The 17,563-nt window shown below is 33.1% G+C and overlaps 2 protein-coding genes and 1 long non-coding RNA gene across 5 annotated transcripts; 1 reads left to right on the top strand and 2 right to left on the bottom strand.

Moving 5' to 3' along the window:
- The first annotated feature begins 4,061 nt into the window (after positions 1 to 4,061).
- LOC17885222 (60S ribosomal protein L34-3) lies at positions 4,062 to 6,301 on the top strand. Its single transcript, XM_006291921.2, has 4 exons — positions 4,062 to 4,207; positions 4,311 to 4,390; positions 5,873 to 5,982; positions 6,071 to 6,301. The coding sequence occupies exons 1-4, from the start codon at positions 4,129 to 4,131 to the stop codon at positions 6,162 to 6,164; spliced, it is 363 nt and encodes a 120-aa protein (XP_006291983.2). The 5' UTR covers positions 4,062 to 4,128; the 3' UTR covers positions 6,165 to 6,301.
- A 204-nt stretch (positions 6,302 to 6,505) lies between these two features.
- LOC17885910 lies at positions 6,506 to 10,236 on the bottom strand. Its single transcript, XM_023782977.1, has 11 exons — positions 10,096 to 10,236; positions 9,431 to 9,909; positions 9,187 to 9,253; positions 8,617 to 8,970; positions 8,406 to 8,536; positions 8,212 to 8,320; positions 7,981 to 8,126; positions 7,812 to 7,885; positions 7,082 to 7,728; positions 6,693 to 6,994; positions 6,506 to 6,577 (listed from the first exon to the last, which is right to left on the bottom strand). The coding sequence occupies exons 1-11, from the start codon at positions 10,102 to 10,104 to the stop codon at positions 6,541 to 6,543; spliced, it is 2,355 nt and encodes a 784-aa protein (XP_023638745.1). The 5' UTR covers positions 10,105 to 10,236; the 3' UTR covers positions 6,506 to 6,540.
- A 1,787-nt stretch (positions 10,237 to 12,023) lies between these two features.
- Positions 12,024 to 14,375, bottom strand: LOC111830568. Of its 3 annotated transcripts, none has more exons than XR_002833981.1 (3): positions 13,582 to 14,375; positions 12,567 to 13,477; positions 12,024 to 12,325 (listed from the first exon to the last, which is right to left on the bottom strand). It is a non-coding gene; the product is annotated as an uncharacterized LOC111830568 (long non-coding RNA). The 3 variants fall into 3 exon arrangements; XR_002833982.1 differs by having other exon boundaries at positions 12,024 to 12,834; positions 13,338 to 13,477; XR_002833980.1 differs by having other exon boundaries at positions 12,024 to 13,477.
- Positions 14,376 to 17,563: the final 3,188 nt, after the last annotated feature.

Here is a 17,563-nt window from a genome sequence, read left to right as displayed (position 1 = left end):
TAGGAATTTTGAATAATGATGATGGTTTTGTACAAAAGTGTGAAACTTTTGTTCACTTTGTGGAAAGTTTTGTATTTTACGTTTGATAGATAATAAAAATTTTGTTACTATATAACAGGCTGTTTTATTAATCACTTGTTTGACATATATATTATAGAAACCGAAAACTAATTTTTTTAAGAGAATATGGTTTTGATTAATAATGTTGTATTATTACAACACTATATAATCGTAAGCTACTTTTTCTTTAATATTAGTTTTTATATCATTTGAAGTATATAAATTTAATGTTAAATTAATTCAACAAAAATAACGTTTGTTATCGTTAATGTTAAATCAACTATATTGTTATTTCTTACCATTATTTCTTATTTTTGAAGTATTATATTCGATTGTATAATTGTTGTCTATATTATATGTTTGCAATGTAAGAAAATTAATTAAGTATCATTCCAAAATATTATATTAAATTACAAAAAAAATATTATCATTTTCTACATTTTTCAGTCAATTATCAATCCATGCCATAAATATTTTAGTACAAGTTGCAAAATCCAAAAATGTAATACAAAAAATTCGACGGCCACAAAATTAAAAAATCAAATACTTTACAATTACATTGTAGATTTGGTATTTAATTTCTTTTACTATATAATATAAATCACATAACGCATTCAAAGTGATATGATTCATCATCATAATAAGTATGGAGGTGGAATATAAAGAGGCATAATATATATTCTTATATAAAAAATAAAATATGATTTGAGATTATATGATTTATATTAAATGACAACTTCTTAATAACATGGAATGCATGTGTGATGTATGGATGGTGCTTATGATGTAGGGACTACACAAACACAATTTTCCAGCATCAAAATACCTATTTTTAAAAATTATTTAATTAGAATAAATAAAATAAAAAGTATAAACATTAAAAATAAATATTAGGTACTAAGTTTATTTTATTTTAATTTTATATGTATATATTTAATTTTGTCAATGAAGAGAAATAAAAGCTATCACTGCAAGCGCACATGCAGATTTGATACATAAGAACAAATGCAGAGTTTTTATTCAGACCGTATTTATTATTAGGACAGTGCATGCGATTGATCCGATCGGTTGGTTTATAAATTTCTTAACCAAACCTGAATTTAATAACCGGTTTAGACCGGTTTGTTTTGTTTAATGAGGTTGTTAAAAATGTTATTATGACTATTGAATTGTTGGGCCTCGTGATTGAATAATGGGCCTAGTTAACGACCCCCATTAAAGTACTCACTCCTCATATCTTTGCTTTGTTTGGGAATGGTTTGGTGGAATTAATAAGACTAAAATTTAATTGAAAGCTAACTTTTTGATTGTCATCTAATTCTAATCTTGTCGGTTTAAATTAGTTGGAATGGTAATGTCATGAAAAACATAAGATGAGAATTTTGCATAGTAGACACAAGTACATATCCATTAAGAAAGAAATGTTTGATAAATTTGTTTTTGTTTGGTAAGAGTAATAATTTCTACAGATTTAAGTGAGAAAAATTGCATTAAATTGAAAAAAAAAAAAGCTTAAAGAAGAAGTAACAGTACTTTCATATGATTGATTTCTATATTAGTCTTTAAAAATATTGTTAGCGGGTAAAGAGAGAGGTTAGTGGCACTTCTAGACTTTCGTTAAAATGGTTTTATTTTTAATCGCTTTTATGAATTGATTACAGTGAAAACGATACGGAAGTTGTAGCGAGGAAAAAATGATGAATTCAAAAAAACTTTTTCTACAAGGGATACGTGGAATCATATCCGCACATCTTCTCAGCAAATCACTTGGCACAAAGGGGTTTGGTTTCCTCACGCAACGTCCAAATATAGTTTATGCAGTTGGTTAGCAGTGCATGATCATTTAGCGACCAAAGCTCGAATGGCTCGGTGGAACCATGGAGTAGCCAGAACTTGTCTTTTTTTGTCAGCACTGTCTTGAAACCAGGGAGCATCTCTTTTTTCACTATGCTTACACGGCGAAAATCTGGGCTATGCTTGCTAAGGGAGTTTTTAAAGCAAGATATACTACAGTTTGGCACAAGATTCTCGCTTACGTATCCAACCCTCAACTAGATCGTATCGAGAGTTTTCTTGTTCGATACATTTTCAGGTTACTATTCACACTATTTGGCGAGAGAGAAATGGGAGGAGACATGGAGAACCTTCGAGGACGGCAAGCCAATTAATCAACAAGTCCGTAATCAATTCATAACCATTCAACGACTAGGATATCGACGTTATGACAAAGGCATTCAGCTCTAGTTTCAATCTAGGAGTTAATTTTTTTTCTTGATCTTATTTTTCAATTTATTTTCGATCAGTAGTTTTTAAACTATCCGGTGCACTAGTTGTAACAACGCTATTTTTTCTTTAAATATAATTTAACATTTAATTCGAAAGAAAAACGATACGGAACTACCAATCGCATCATTTTAATGAACTAATCTACACTTAGGTTCTCTAATTTAATATAAATGTAAATAAAACCGTTTTCGAAATACAAAATCTTAAATTTTAAATTTAACAAAAGAAGTTATCCTAAATTTGTAATTTTGTAAAAAGAACCAGAGCAACAGAGAAGACAATGTAAATTATGTCCATTTGATTTCTCAATTTATCATGGATTTCAACGTTGATATATATATATATATATGCGCTTGTCCATACACCGATACACATTAAAAGTTTGTTATGTTTGACACAATTTTTGAATTCCTTGATAAATTTTCATAAATGTTATTTACGTACGTGTGTGTCATTTTACATGTATACTCGAATTTATATAAAAAAATGTTTAAATTTTTTTTATATGGAAGTAAATATTATTTGTTATTTGTTTGTTATATTTTGGAGTCTTCTTTTCGTACTTGGCCAACATGATGTACACTCTAAAAGTATTCGGAGAGGGGAGGGGAGGATGTACATATCGATATTGGAGAACTTATGACAAAAAATTGAGCACACATGCATATCATTGTAAGCACATTTATAAAACAATTGCATGTCTATCGTTAGAAGATATAAAACAAAACTTGGATATATCTAGAGAGTAAGTATTCGTCATATATGAAATCATCTAATATAATTTGTTAGTATGATACTTATTTATTTGCAGGGATATGATTCAATTTAAATGATTAATGACTCCAAAAGATAATATAAACATTTAAACGACTTTAAATAATGTTGTGATTATAGTGGCTTAAATATTGTGATTCCAACGAAGAAAAACAATTATTTTAAAAGTCTTTTACATACATTGATGAGAACATAAAAATTAAAAATCATGATCAACATAAATCATGAATGAATTCCAAAAGAGTGGTGATGTGCGTTTCCTCAAAATTTGTTTAATGAGAGATTTGGTGAACCTATTTACCATGGTGTTTGCAACAACTACTTTTAAGAAGTTACCTTATTATACGTCATTTCAAAGATTTAAAATGATGTATTCATAGAGGGGAGTAAAAGCCTATTGCACATCTTTCCCACAAGATTTTATATAAGCTTGGTTTCAAAGTTAGTCATTCACGTAATCGCGTTACGTGTCAAGCTAATCTGATTAGATTTTGACATGTGTCAAAAAATATTGTTCTTTAACAAAATTGTATAACTAACTATTTTTTTTTTTTGTAAACGTATAACTAACTATTAAAGATATAAATATATATAGGAAAATAAAACTCATATTGCTATTTTTGGAAAAAAAAACCATTTTAGTGGTATTTAAGAGAATTCACCTAGTAAAAATTACTCAAAACAAAAAACAGTTTTTTTTGGGTATATTTTCCTTTTTGATAAAATATATATATATATATTAGCAAACTAAAATTACAATTTTCAAACTTAGCCTAACCAAAATTTACAAGCTTCCAAATAGAAATACAAAAGAAAACAACAAAAGGAAAATAAAAAATACGATCAATCCAAGCCGTTTAAAATGAAAGCTCCACATCCATTGGATCTAGGGTTCAATAGATCATCCTCATATATAAACTCACATCAAACCCTTTTATCCCCTTTCGCCGTTCCTCTACTGTTTCATCTTCGTCTCTCTCTCTTTACTTCACTCAAAGCTCAGCGAAAATGGTTCAACGTCTTGTGTACCGGTCACGTCACTCTTACGCCACCAAGTCTAACCAGCACCGCATTGTCAAGACTCCTGGTAACGTACCAAGCTCTCTCTCTTAGTAGTGATTCTTGAAATGTGTCTGAACTTGTGGTGGGGATCTAAAGGTTTTGTTTTAACTTGTGGGTTTTGCTTAAAGGTGGGAAATTGACTTACCAGACTACGAACAAGAGAGCTAGTGGACCTAAGTGCCCTGTTACTGGCAAGAGGATCCAAGGAGTAAGCTTTTCTATTCATTTTCATTCTCTGATCTGTTTTAGATTCTATGTTCCAAGAAAGTTTGTAAATTTTGGTGTTAGGGTTGGTGTTTTGAGTTTATGTCCCTTGTTGTGTGTGTTAGCTACATTCTCGTCTTAACCAATTTGGAAGAAAGTTTGTGAATTTTGGTAGAAGGGTTCTTGTTTATGTATAGTGAACAATGTGTCAAGAGTTATGTGTACTTGTGTTCTGATTCTTTTGGCATTGACTTGGAATCTAGATACGTTAGGGATTAAAGTATTTGTCTTAGTTTGGTTAAATTTTTGAAAAGCTTCATTCTTTTTCGCCATTGATCTAGATTTGTCTTAGTAGACTACATTTTCATGGAGTAAGCTTTTCTATTCTGTTTCATTCTCTCTAATCTGCTTTAGATTATATGTTTCAAGAAAGTTTGTGAATTTTGGTGTTTTGAGTTAATGTCCCTAGTTGTGTGTGCTAGCTACATTCTCGTCTTAACCAATTTGGAAAAAAGCGGTTCGTGTTTATGCTTAGTAGACAATGCGTGCTTAGTTACGGGTCTTTGTGTTCTGATTCGTTTGGTATTGGTTTGGGACAAAATCTGGAACTAGATTTGGAATCTAGACACTTTAGAGATTCAAGTGTTTGCTTTAGCTTGGTTAAATTTGTGAAAAGCTTCATTATTTTTCTCCATTGATCTAGACTCTTCTTAGTATGCTAGACTTTCATATCCATTTCAGCCAGTCTTAGCTTGATTTGATAGCCTGCTCTTAAGGTAAGCACCATAAGGGGTAAACTTTTCTATTTTGAACCCTTACCTTCTATTCAATTTCATTTCTTATCTGTTTTGAATATTGTTCTCGTCTATTGTTGTGTGTGTGTTAGGTGTTTGACTGTTTTCTCATCTCAATTACTTTGGAAAAAAGCTTGTATACTTTGGTGCTAAGGTTCATGGTTTTGCAGTAGAGAATGTGTCTCAGTTTTGGTCTGCTTATATTGATCAACTTGTTTTGGCATTGAGGCAAAATCCGGAACTGTAAATCGAATCGAAACGTAGTCACTAAAGGGGTTTAATTCACGAACTTGTTTGTTTCCGGTTTGCTAAGCTTGATAAATTAGTGGAAAGTTTCATACTTTTGGGCTGTTGATATGGATTAACAAGGTTTACATAATGGTAAATCGTCTTGGTAGATCTAGACTTCATATTTAATAAAGCCATTTCCTACCTTAACTTAATAACTCCTTAGGACAAGCATCATTAGGCTTTCTCTGATATTTTCTCTTGTGATTGTGGAAATACTTGTTCTGTGATAATGAGTTTACAGTTACTTGCATCTGTTCTTTGATTCGAATTTAATAACCAAGGTCTGGTTAGATGGGTGATTAATCTACTAAGCACTTAATTCATAAAATCAGCTAATGTAATCTTCCGTCTCGCATTATTAGTATGGTTTTTTTATATACTTTCACTAAATGTGATTGCAGATTCCACATTTGAGACCTGCTGAGTACAAAAGGTCAAGGTTGTCGAGGAACGAGAGAACAGTGAATCGTGCCTATGGTGGTGTTCTATCTGGAGTAGCTGTTAGGGAGAGGTAAGTGTATTTCAAAGAGTTCTTTAAAAAAATTTGGTTTCTTATTAAAAGCCACTGCAACTAATCTGAGCACTATTCTCTGTTGTAGGATCGTCAGGGCCTTCTTGGTGGAAGAGCAGAAGATTGTCAAGAAGGTTTTGAAGCTTCAAAAGGCAAAGGAGAAGACTGCACCAAAAAGTTAGAAAAAAAAAAAGTTACAATACGAGTGATGAAGAGGATCTTTTTTGTAGGATTTGAAAAAGCAAATATTTTGTTTTCTAATAATATGTGGATTCAGTTTTGTTCTAAAATCAGATTTTACTTTCTCCAAGTTTCTCTGTTTTAAGTTCATTCGTTAATTTGTAGCTAACTGAGTCATTAAAGAACCACAAGAATATATTAAAGCTCGAAAACAAACTAAAATCCTCAAGAACATAATAATACTCAAAGACAAGCTAACTCAAATTTGATTTGATTTGTTAAGCATAACTTTCATCTCCATTACTTATTTGTATTTACAAACTGATGAGTAAAATGCACTTACCACATACGAAGAAGTTGTTGTGTTAGTTCCTTTGTTTATATCTCACGATGTATCATCATCTTGTTCATGGAACTGCATCAAGGTAATGCAAAAACGAGTAAAAAAGAAAACAAAAGGTTAGAAGAAGCTTTTAACTAAACAAATGTTAGTAAGTGAATAAGAAGAAAAAGGTTGATAACATTATTACTTCCTTATGCTGAGGAATTGAAGGAATGAAGTGGCTAATTCGGCGTTGTTAGGGAGACCACTTGAAAGCCTATGGTGATCGGATTCAGACGGTGGAGACAAGACGAAACGTTCCACTTTTGCATCACAGATCACACACCTGTGATGGTTCTCGTCAAGGCTCTTCTCTCCTAGAATAGATTGAGTAATCTGTTGTTTACAAGAGCTGCACCAAAGTTTGTGTCGGCATGGGAAGTTTGCCCATAGAAGCATGTTCTTGTTGCACCAGAAACACATCCCTTCCTTTAAACATGTCTCATAGCTCTGCCAAATATATATTAATCACCACCAAGTGAGAAACAAATAATTTTAAATTATGAACAGAGCAGAGAGTGGGATTGCATTGCTTACTTGATAAAAGTCGAACTCACGAAGAAAGAATACGGAAGTGTTGTTTCTGATCCTTGTAAGTGTCTCCAGAACCGGATGTTGTAGTTGATGTCTGCTGTTGTAAGATGCAACCAAGGGAGGAGGTTGAGGTTGAGGTTCTGGTGTTGCTTTGAAGGTTTTAGAGGCATCTGCTTCTTGTATGAAGTTAAAACCTGGAGGAACTGATAAGGCTTTTGGTTTGTTGGGAGAAGCAACAGAGTCATTCGTATTGATAATGAGTGGCTCGGGAGGTCTTCCTTTGACCCGAGAGCTCTTGGATTTGGCAGGTAACAGCACCCAGTGTGTTGGATCTCCAAGTTTACCTAGCGGGACGACTTTCATTGCACAGAGTTTTGGAAATGATTTAATGAAGTCGCTGAGCTTGGGGAAACCAATAGAGCTGTGATCGATATCCTGGCCAAAAATAGTGCGGAAATCAGCTTTGAGCGATGAGAGCGGATATCCAGCTCTCCTGTTCTGTGATGTAGCTCGGAGGTGCCCTGGAAACCAATTTACAAACTTTTTCAGCCATGGTGGCACGGATTTTCCGAGGAGTCTAAGTGTTTCTTCGTCATCTGCTTGTGTTAGCACTGCACTCTGTGACTGTGCAAGTTCCGTTTCTTTGCTAACTGCACATTTCACAGTTGTTTATAAAAAGAAATGCACAACAATGCTTGTTTGTTTTTGGCCATATGGAAGAACAATTACTTACAGCAACTGATATTTGTTGGGTTAAGGAGGAAACGTATATCTTGTGACTGTGTCAGCTCTATTGGTCTTTGCTTTCTGCACAAGATGAATGAAACATCAGATTCAGGTGATCACAGAGGGATTATTTATCAAGGATGAATGCTAAGAAAATGGTTTGAGTATTGCCTCACCGTAGATTATGAATCTCTATATTTGCTCCGAATCGAAGAAGCAACTCAACACAGTCAAGATGGTTATTCTTCACTGCAAAGAATAGTGGTGTCTCTTTGATTACTGTCTTCATGTGAACCAAGTCAGGGTTGGCCGATAATAGCATCTGTAGGCTCAAATTCATCGCAAGTTTCATAATCTTGTTTCAGCTTAGGATGAGAAACACAAACTAGAAAGACTAGACAATTTACCTCAAGTGCAGATAAATTTCCATTTGCAGCAGCAAAGTGTATTGCAGATAAACCCAACTTGTTCTTTTGGTTAACTCGAGCACCGTGTGCAATAAGTAGCTGCATGATTCTGGATACGCAAATGTTATTATTCTCGAGTTGGGAATGTAATCATCATGCAACAATATAATTAAGGTTATTAAGAGAAATTATACCTCGTTTGCTGCTTATGTGGCACAGACGATCCCTTCAGGCTGCATTGAATAGCAGTATTTCCTTCTGCATCTATTTCATTAACATCAATATTGGTGTTTAAAAGCAGTTCAAGAACAGCTTCGTCCCCTTCCTACAGAATTACATTACAACCGTCATTAATTTGCATGTGTAGTTCACATAATAATGGTAATGAAGTAACCCAAGTCTCACCTGAACAATAGAGATAAGCGGTGAGGTTTGCTTATCCACGAAAACTGCAGCACCAAAGAGCTGAAGGAGCTCAATCTCTCTAAGAAAAACAATTCTTTTCTCGCTGCATGCGCCTTGCATCGAGCTATTACTTCGCAGTGCTTCTTGAATAACAGCCTCATATATCGTTTTTCTTTTCGGCTTTGGCACAGAATTATCATCATCCTGTAATGCTACATTTGCTTCTCTAATCTTCTCAGGTGCTACAATCAGCAATGAAGTCAAAGAAACAATCTCACCAGCCTTGGCATACACATAAGCCACAGCGTCCACTTCCTTTGTCTTCTCAGCAAGCATTTTCACAACAGTCATGTCCTATATACGTAAGAAATTACTCAACTTTACACGAAAAAGCTTTGCAAAGTCTCTTACAATCCATTAATCAACAACATAGTTTCTTCAAGCAACACAGTTTCACTACTATCAAGTCCTATATGTAACAAAAGGCTCAATTTTACTTGCAAAGTCTCCATAATCAACATAGTATCTCCAAGCAACCAAATAACGCGTTAAAAGGAATGAGTGTTTAACCTTGTCACCAAGCAAGAAGATCAAGTCTCTAATTGAGTCACTAGTGGGATTCCATGTCACATCAATGCTGCAAAATCGATATAGAAACAAAGTAATCACCCAACAGTATCATCCGCCAGATTTTACAGAATTTTCCAAATATGGTAGAGTTACACATGTTCAAGCTTCATGATTCAAAGAGACGATTAAAGCTTTATTCCCAAATTTAACCAGAGTCAAATAAAAGTCAAATGTGGATACCTACCTGCCATTAGAGAGAGATAGCTCCAGAGGAATCAAAGCGCGTTCATCTTTGCTTCTCATATCAGTACGAGCTCGTCGTTTCAGAAGCATCTCAACACACAGTGGCGCGTGAGACTCAGCCGCCGTGTGAAGAGGCGAGAGTCCTGTATCGTCACTCACATCGTTGATGTACGGAACCGATCCAACATCTCCGTTGATGATTGACGAAGCACACTTAACCGAATCGTAACTACAACAAGCAGTAAGAAGCTTCAACGCTTCGATTCTCTTGGATTCCTCATCTTCTCCGGCTAAGAGACGTTTCGCGTGGAGAACAAACTCAGATTTGTTGTCTTTCAAAACGGAATCTAAAAACGCGTAGTTGTCTCTGATCTTCTCTTCGTCGACCTCGGTAACATACGAACGAACCGGAGCTACTTTTCCGGTGGGATAATCAGAGTACGAGTCCCAAATCTCAGTGAAATCGAAACTCATAGGTCCCTGTAAAAATGAAAAAAACAAAATCGAAGGTTCTAAGCTTTGTTTCAGCAATTCTCAAGACGAAATTAGAAATTTCCAACACTGAAATAGCAAAAAAATGCTTCGATCACGGCGTCAAGCTACTAAAATCATCTTCGTTTCAAGCAAAATAAAAAAAAAAAGTTCCGAGTTCGAGATTCTTCGCACCATTTCCATCTTCGAAACCCTAGATTTTCAGCTCTCTTCTTCAATCACCAAACGGAAAAAAAAACTCCACGAGAAATCGAGAAATGCAGCGGAAATTTCTAGAAAACTTGTGGATTCGTTCAAGAAATTTCGATCGGAGAAGACGAAAACGAGAGCATTTCTTTTTTCCGACGAGCTTTGTTTTTTCTGATGACAGAGAGAGAAGAAGAAGAAGAAGAAGAAGAAAAAGGAAGAGGGAAACAGAATGCTTCGTTTCTGATTTATAGCAGTGACGTGGATGAAGCAGTAGAGTAGAGTAGCACAAAAAGGAAATGTTAAATGACGATAATACCCTCCCTTTCGTGCTCGATACGACAGTTTTTTGCTTACGAGAAGAAGGGTAAATACGGTAATACAACTTTGCCACTTTTCTTCAATTTCGTACTCTTTTGTCTCTTATCATAATTGTTGTTGCAGAAGAAAATAAAAATAAAAAACCTTTGGTCTTCTCAAACGCAAATCAATGCGTTTGCGTTTCAGACGTGAATTTTAAAATAGTGGTAACAATGACAACAACACAGTGAGAGAACAAAAACTTCATTTAACTATGGATTAAAACATGTTAAATGGTTTTTAAACGAATCATCTAGTTGCTTACTTTTGTAATCTAGCTACTAATCAGAACATGTTAGGCGGTTTCAACGATTCATCTGAGTTCAACCATATCTGAAAACAGAGTTTTCTTTCACATTGTTATTATCAGTTGAGGATCTGAAGTTGTAGCTGGAGAAGACGTAGAGACCAAGGGGAACACAATGGAGAGGCAAAAATTACTAGTCCTGGGCGTTCAGATATTCGGTTTGGTTTCGATTCGGTATGATTCGGTTTTGGTTTTTTTTATGAATTTCGGTTTGGTTTTGGTTCGGTTTCGGATCTTAAACGAGAAACTGATCTAAAATCTTATTATTTTGGATATTTTGTGTAATTTCATGAATTTTCAGATATTTTTGAGTATTTTTAGATATATTTGGTTCAATTTTTTTGGAGTTTAAAACCTTATTATTTTTGGTCTAAAACCTTATTATTTTGGTTCGAATCTATATATATAAAGTTAGTTTTTCTCTTCTCATGATGCCGCCTAAGCATCCACCTAAGCCACATTTTTGTTTTTACATTAAAATAAATTTAAAACATTCATTTAGAGCATATTTATGTTACTTATTTAATTAATAGAAAGTTTATATAAATTATGTAAAATAAATGAAATGTTAAAATAAAAAAAACAATACTTTAATTTTTTTATTAATGGTAATAATATAATTCAATTTTCATTTTAAATTGATCATAGTTTAAAATTTTAAATATGTTACTGAGTTTTAGAATGTAAGTAAATTTTAAATTTAGGGTAGAATAAAACAACATTTATGTAATTGTATATATAAAATTATAAAGAGGAAAAATAAAATTGAAAGTGAAATATTAGTTTATAACATGATCAATAAGAAAAGAAAAATGGTATTTCATAAATTGAATCAAATGCTTTTAATACAAATTTGAGTATTCAAAGATAATAATTAAAGAAAAAAATAATTATAATATTTTTTGAAAATTAATTTAAAAAGATAATCAAATATCACAATATGAATAAAAATTAACAAAACAAAATTATAAACCTCCTGCGCGGGGGGTCAACTGCTAGTATTTGTATATTTTGGAGTTTTTTTTCTTGTTTTTGCTTTGATTATCAGATATTTTTATACTTTTTGGTAATTTTTTAGTATTTTTTTCGGTCTAAAGCTAACAAATATTTTAAGTATAAAATTGTATCGTAGCTTCTTGTTTCGGTTTTGGTTTGGTACGATTGAGTTTCGGATACTTTCATATCATAAGTATAAGATCCTTTCGTTTTTGTTTAAATTTTGGTTTGGGTTTTGGTTTGGCGCATTCGGTTTGGTTTTTTCACCCAGGACTAAAAATTACATCCTTGTAGTGCACAACACCGCCTACACAACATTCTCTTAGTTTACCATGGCAAAAGAAAGCAACTGAACTGTGGAAGACATAATCACTCTTAACACAAAGAAGAAGACACAATCAATAACACAGCTCAACCTTGCAACCTCACTCGTTTTCAGATTCGATTTTGTGGAATAACAAATCTGTTTGATGCTTTACACAAAGTCAGTAGGCAACACATGAGTGTACCTCATGTTTTAGCAGGTCTTGTGGTCTCTCATATAAAGAAGTCAGCCTGCACTCAAAATGAAACAAAATATTCAACAAACCAACATAAATGCCTTCAATAGATTCCTTCTGCATCACAGTTAGTGCGTAGAAATTTAAGTAACTATCAATGGGCTCTCGGATGAATCACAAAGTTTGGGCAAAATCTAGTTTTGTGATCACAATCATAGTTACTCAACTAAGCAAATGAGTAAACAAGAACATCCCTAGAAACTGCAGTAACAAATTCAAAAATCAAGAAGTCTTACTCAAAGATGAAAACTTCAAATCTCAGATCAAATGTCCCTGAGAAACGGAAATTTTCGAACGATACGAGTAAATCTAATGACACCATTACTACTCCAGCAAAGCATACGTTGAGCTATAGTTATAAACAATCCAAGCTTTTTCTTCTTCAAGACAGACCTGTGAAGTAGCACACAAACTCACACCATCTAAAACTCTTCTTTTTCGAGACAGACTTGTAAAGGAGCACACAAACTCACACCATTCAAGCTCTTTTCCTTTGAGACAGACCTGTAAAGAAGCACACAAACTCACACCAGGATCCACATAACAATTCCTACTTGACCAACAAAAGCAACTCCACTAAACTCGCATCATCCTCAGCTATATCCTTAAACTTAGTCGGGAACCGCTGAAACAACAAGTACTACGAGTATGACAAAGAGCTCTTGGCACTGCTTTATAACAACAGTAAAGAGAACTTGCACAAGCTTCAGTCTCTAAGACAATACTATTCAACCCGAAAACAACATCATAATTCACCAAAACTGTACAATCTTCAATTATATCAACCAAGTATCCCACTTTTGGCAAATCCAACACTGATAAAGCCACTCTAGACACACACAATCGTTTCCCACAATCTTCCAAACCACAATATTTCATTAGAAACTCCCTAAAACACAAACTAATCACCGCATGAAAGTTACATGTTCTAGCCAAGGCTGAAACTTTAAGTCCTATGTAAAGGCAAAGAATTCTCCATGAACAGAAACTCTAAAGCATAATCTTACCTTCTCATGGGTCATCTTCTTAAGTACCTCTCTAAACGACTAAAACAACTCGTGAATGTCGAAGTAAAACTTGGGACAACCCTGAGACAAACTAGATTGGTTCAACGAAGGTGTAAACGAGCTTGGTATCATCACGGCTACTGTAAGTATAAAGGTGAAGATGTTGCAAAGCTCGTCACAATCTTTATATTAAAAATTGAAACTTTTTGAATACTAAAACAAAAAAATTGAAACTTTGTTGTACCCTTTTGGTTTATTGTAATTATAGATATGATCGACTTCTCTCTTTGTCGCTCTCTCAAACACATAAAAATCCAAACTTTTGAGTCAGTAGATGCTAAATTCCGAGGAGTCGCCACCGCACAAGAAGAGGAAGATGGAAGCATCTCCGTCAACGTTTCCTTTATCATCGTTACCAGATGATATAGCTCTAAAGTTCATAGCTTTATACTCTTGAGATTAGACCAAGCAGCCTTATCTCTCACCTCCAAGAGTAATCGTACTCTAATGGCTTCACCTGATCTCAACAAGATACGATCTTTGATGGGTCGCTAGTGGTTGATGATTTGATCACTAAATGGGGAAGAGTGGTCATTAGAAAGGAATCAGAAGAGATTGGTGTATGGTTGATGATTTGATCTATTGTGTTAGTTCAAAGGGGAAGAATCTATTGGTATGAGTCAAAGGACTGGGATTGGTGTAAAGAAGAAGGTGAACCTGAGAGGATGTTTTCTAATGAGACTCTGAGGGGTAAGCTATCTAGTTCTAGACTTGTCAACTTTGATGTGTGTAGTGTAGCTTTGTGAGAACAGAATACGATCGATTTTTCTTATTCCCAGGGAAGGACTCAGAGTCGGCTGATAGATTTACTTCCCCGGGCTAGACTTATTTTCTCTGGTTCCAATATTGTGCTCTTGTGGGACGAAACTGTGGGGTTATGTGGTCTTGAGATTTGGTGTGCAGAGATCTCTTTAAACTGTGGGGTTATATAGTCGAGATTTGGGGTAACATGGAGTGGTCTAGTGCTGTTATTACAAAGGTTTTGTACTCTATGAACTTGTCTCATCCTTGTTATAGGTGATATGAAGTGGTATAATGTTTTCATGGCCCTTGTATCCTCCTCTCTTAGATTACTACTACTAAACTTTAGGTCTTGTATGTTGCTTCTGTCGTCACTCTATGAACTTGCCTCATCTTTATCTATTAATATAACTTATTTGAGTTTCTCTTATGTTATCTGTAATTGATTTTCATGTTCTAATAGTTTCATTAATTGTTTCCATGCTCCTCCTTTCAAATCACTGTTACATCTCCCTAACATGGGATCAGACTCTATATATAATCTAATTCTGAAACGAACACCACTATTATTTTAAACAGGAAAATAATAGTGAAAGTGAAACATGAATTCTAAAAAATATATATATTTTATGTCTTGAAAATAAATTCATATGCTAATACAGTATATATTATATAAGAGTCAATAGAAGATGAAATGAAAACTAGATGTTGAGGAAATATATGTAGAAGATGACAACATAATTGGTAGTTAAAAAATTAATTACAAATAAATTACTTAAACTTGGAAAGATAATGTATATGACATAAAATATTTGAGATCTCATTCATGGTGTGAACGATTTTTTTTTTTTATAATCATGACAATAGAAATATTATTAAAATTAAAGTTGGGCTTAACCGTTAGGTCATGTAATTTTGAAAAGTGAGATAAGATAGACATATTCGTGAATTGGTCGAGAATTCTATTAAACCAAGCTACACTTTTTTATGGATAAAACAAGATCGGTAAAATTAGTATAGCGACAGGGTATTATATATGTATATCTCTACACTAAATAATATTATATTTGTATCAACATATAATCGTAAATGATATCTACAATTAGGTATCGATAATTAATCTGAAAACTTTGAAGTAAACATCTTCATGAAATAATAATAAGAAATAAATCTCTTAATAATAAAGGTTCATGAACTGATAGTTGATGTCGTTTAATGACCCTTACCTGAAGCTCATTTTAGTTATCAAAAAATTCTACTACCAAGATTTTTTTGGTTAAATTAATTGAACGACCAAAAAATCTATAAAAGAACGTTGCTTAAACTCAAATATGAGGAGAAGGTGTTTGCTTGCATGATGTTGTGACGTGAAAGACTAAAATTCTTTGTCGCCAAACACAACAACAACGACAATACTAGTTAAGCCCAATCATTTAAAAATTAAAAACCCATAACAAAAATTAATTAGCTTTGCATGATTACATGATTGTGTGTACTGAAAATGATAGCTATCATTTGAAGTTTATACATATACTGAGTAATAATAGAAATAATTAAGAACACAATCATAAATAATAAAAATTTAATGGTTAATAGAAATTTACTAAGATATCTCTGCAAAATTAAACTTTAATTCTTAGTAAGAAGTGTTTTTTTTTGTTTAACTTCAATCATATTACAATGTTGCTTGAGGAGGGATTTCCCAGCCTTTCATCTCCTGCTCACGAGCCTTGAAAAATTCTATCAACTCAGGCACAAGCTCCTCATCATTGTGAATTGTCACAAACCTGTCTAAGAAAACATGATTCTTGTAGATCAAGACAGTTAAAATGGAAGGGAGTTCACTTCCAAGCAAGCCTTTGGACGTGAGAGCTTTCACCACATTACACCTTGGTACGATCCTCTCCTCCATGTTGTATGAAAGCATAGCACCGCTCAATCCAGTCAAAGGCCAATCCATCTCCTTCATAAGCAACTTAATATGCAGTACAAGAAGGATGTTGTTTGAGCATCTTCTTGAACTGAATCCTAGGCGTAGAAAGGTTTCATGGGTGTTTAATATGTTTACCTCAAAGATTTCAAGACCAGTATGAAATTTCTTAAACATAAACCATAAATCCTCCACAGCCAAACATATCCTCATATAAGTCTTGATATTTTATGCTACTATTTTTTCATTCATTTTGTAAAAAAAACTTTAGGGCTTCAACGAATTTCGGCTTCCTAGGATCAATACCCTTGCCAAACACTTTATGGATTGATTTTCAAACCTCTTTAAGTCATATACCGGTGTGTGATTAGTTCGAAGCACTCATATCAATTGTTTATGTGGCACTCCAAGTCCTGTCAACATCTAGAAGTTTCCCATAACATATCCCAAATATCCGCCCTTTAGAAAAAGTAAAGGAACATAAGAACAACCCACAACCCTCATCATAGGGCAACCATATTTTTACTGCTTTAAGCTTAAATAACTTTGGACAAACCATGCACGTCCATATGGTTTCTCTTCATCATCAAGCGCAATTTAAAGCGCGAACATATTTTTTCCATTCATTACATGGCTCTTCTCCAACCTTCTTCAGCCATAATACAAATTAGAATCTGAGGTCAAAATGAATCCTAAACCTTACTAACTTAATTTCCTTAACTGCTAAATATAAACATATTGTGTATTAACCATCAAGACAAAATATATATATATGGTAAAACCTATAAATTAATAATGTTGAGACCATGTCATTTTATTAATTTATAGTGATATTAATTAATTAATTAATTTATATCTCTTATTTATATATGTGTTTTTAATTATTTTATTTTTTTTTTAAATTATGAATTGAGACAATTTACAAAAAAACTTGATTAGACTTTTGGAAGTTATAAATTTTATGGTTTTGAAATTGAAATTTTAATATTTAGAAAAAAAATATTGATGATAAATTACAAAATCTATAGATAAATTTGCTTATACACATGACACACATAAATTCAAATTCTTGAATAATAATCTCAATTGTTGTATTTTAATAGACTAAAAACGATCAAAATGAAAATGATGCATATTTGTTTTTTTTTTTTAATGGCAATTAATGTTTTAGCTATTTTTATGAAATGTGTATTTTATAATATCATGGTTTGAAAATATAACATAACAATTTTTTTAATATAAATGAGCTATAGAAGATTATATAATTATAATGTATATGGTTATTAATTTATGATGATAATGGGACTATATATTTACATAGAGAATTCAGAAAAAAATATTATCGTATCGGCTTTTGCTACTTTGCAGTGTTTATTAATTAATAGAGGTTTTACCGTATATATATTTCAAATATGAATATCGATACAATTTCCATTGCGTATTTTGTTTAAAATAAATGAGTTGATTTCCTATTATGCTTCTTTTTGGTTTGTGT

This window comes from Capsella rubella, unplaced genomic scaffold, assembly GCF_000375325.1.
Source record: "Capsella rubella cultivar Monte Gargano unplaced genomic scaffold, Caprub1_0 scaffold_5, whole genome shotgun sequence".
Taxonomy (NCBI): Eukaryota; Viridiplantae; Streptophyta; class Magnoliopsida; order Brassicales; family Brassicaceae; genus Capsella; species Capsella rubella.
Note: the sequence above shows the minus strand (reverse complement) of the source record. Positions and strands in the feature narration are given on the sequence as shown.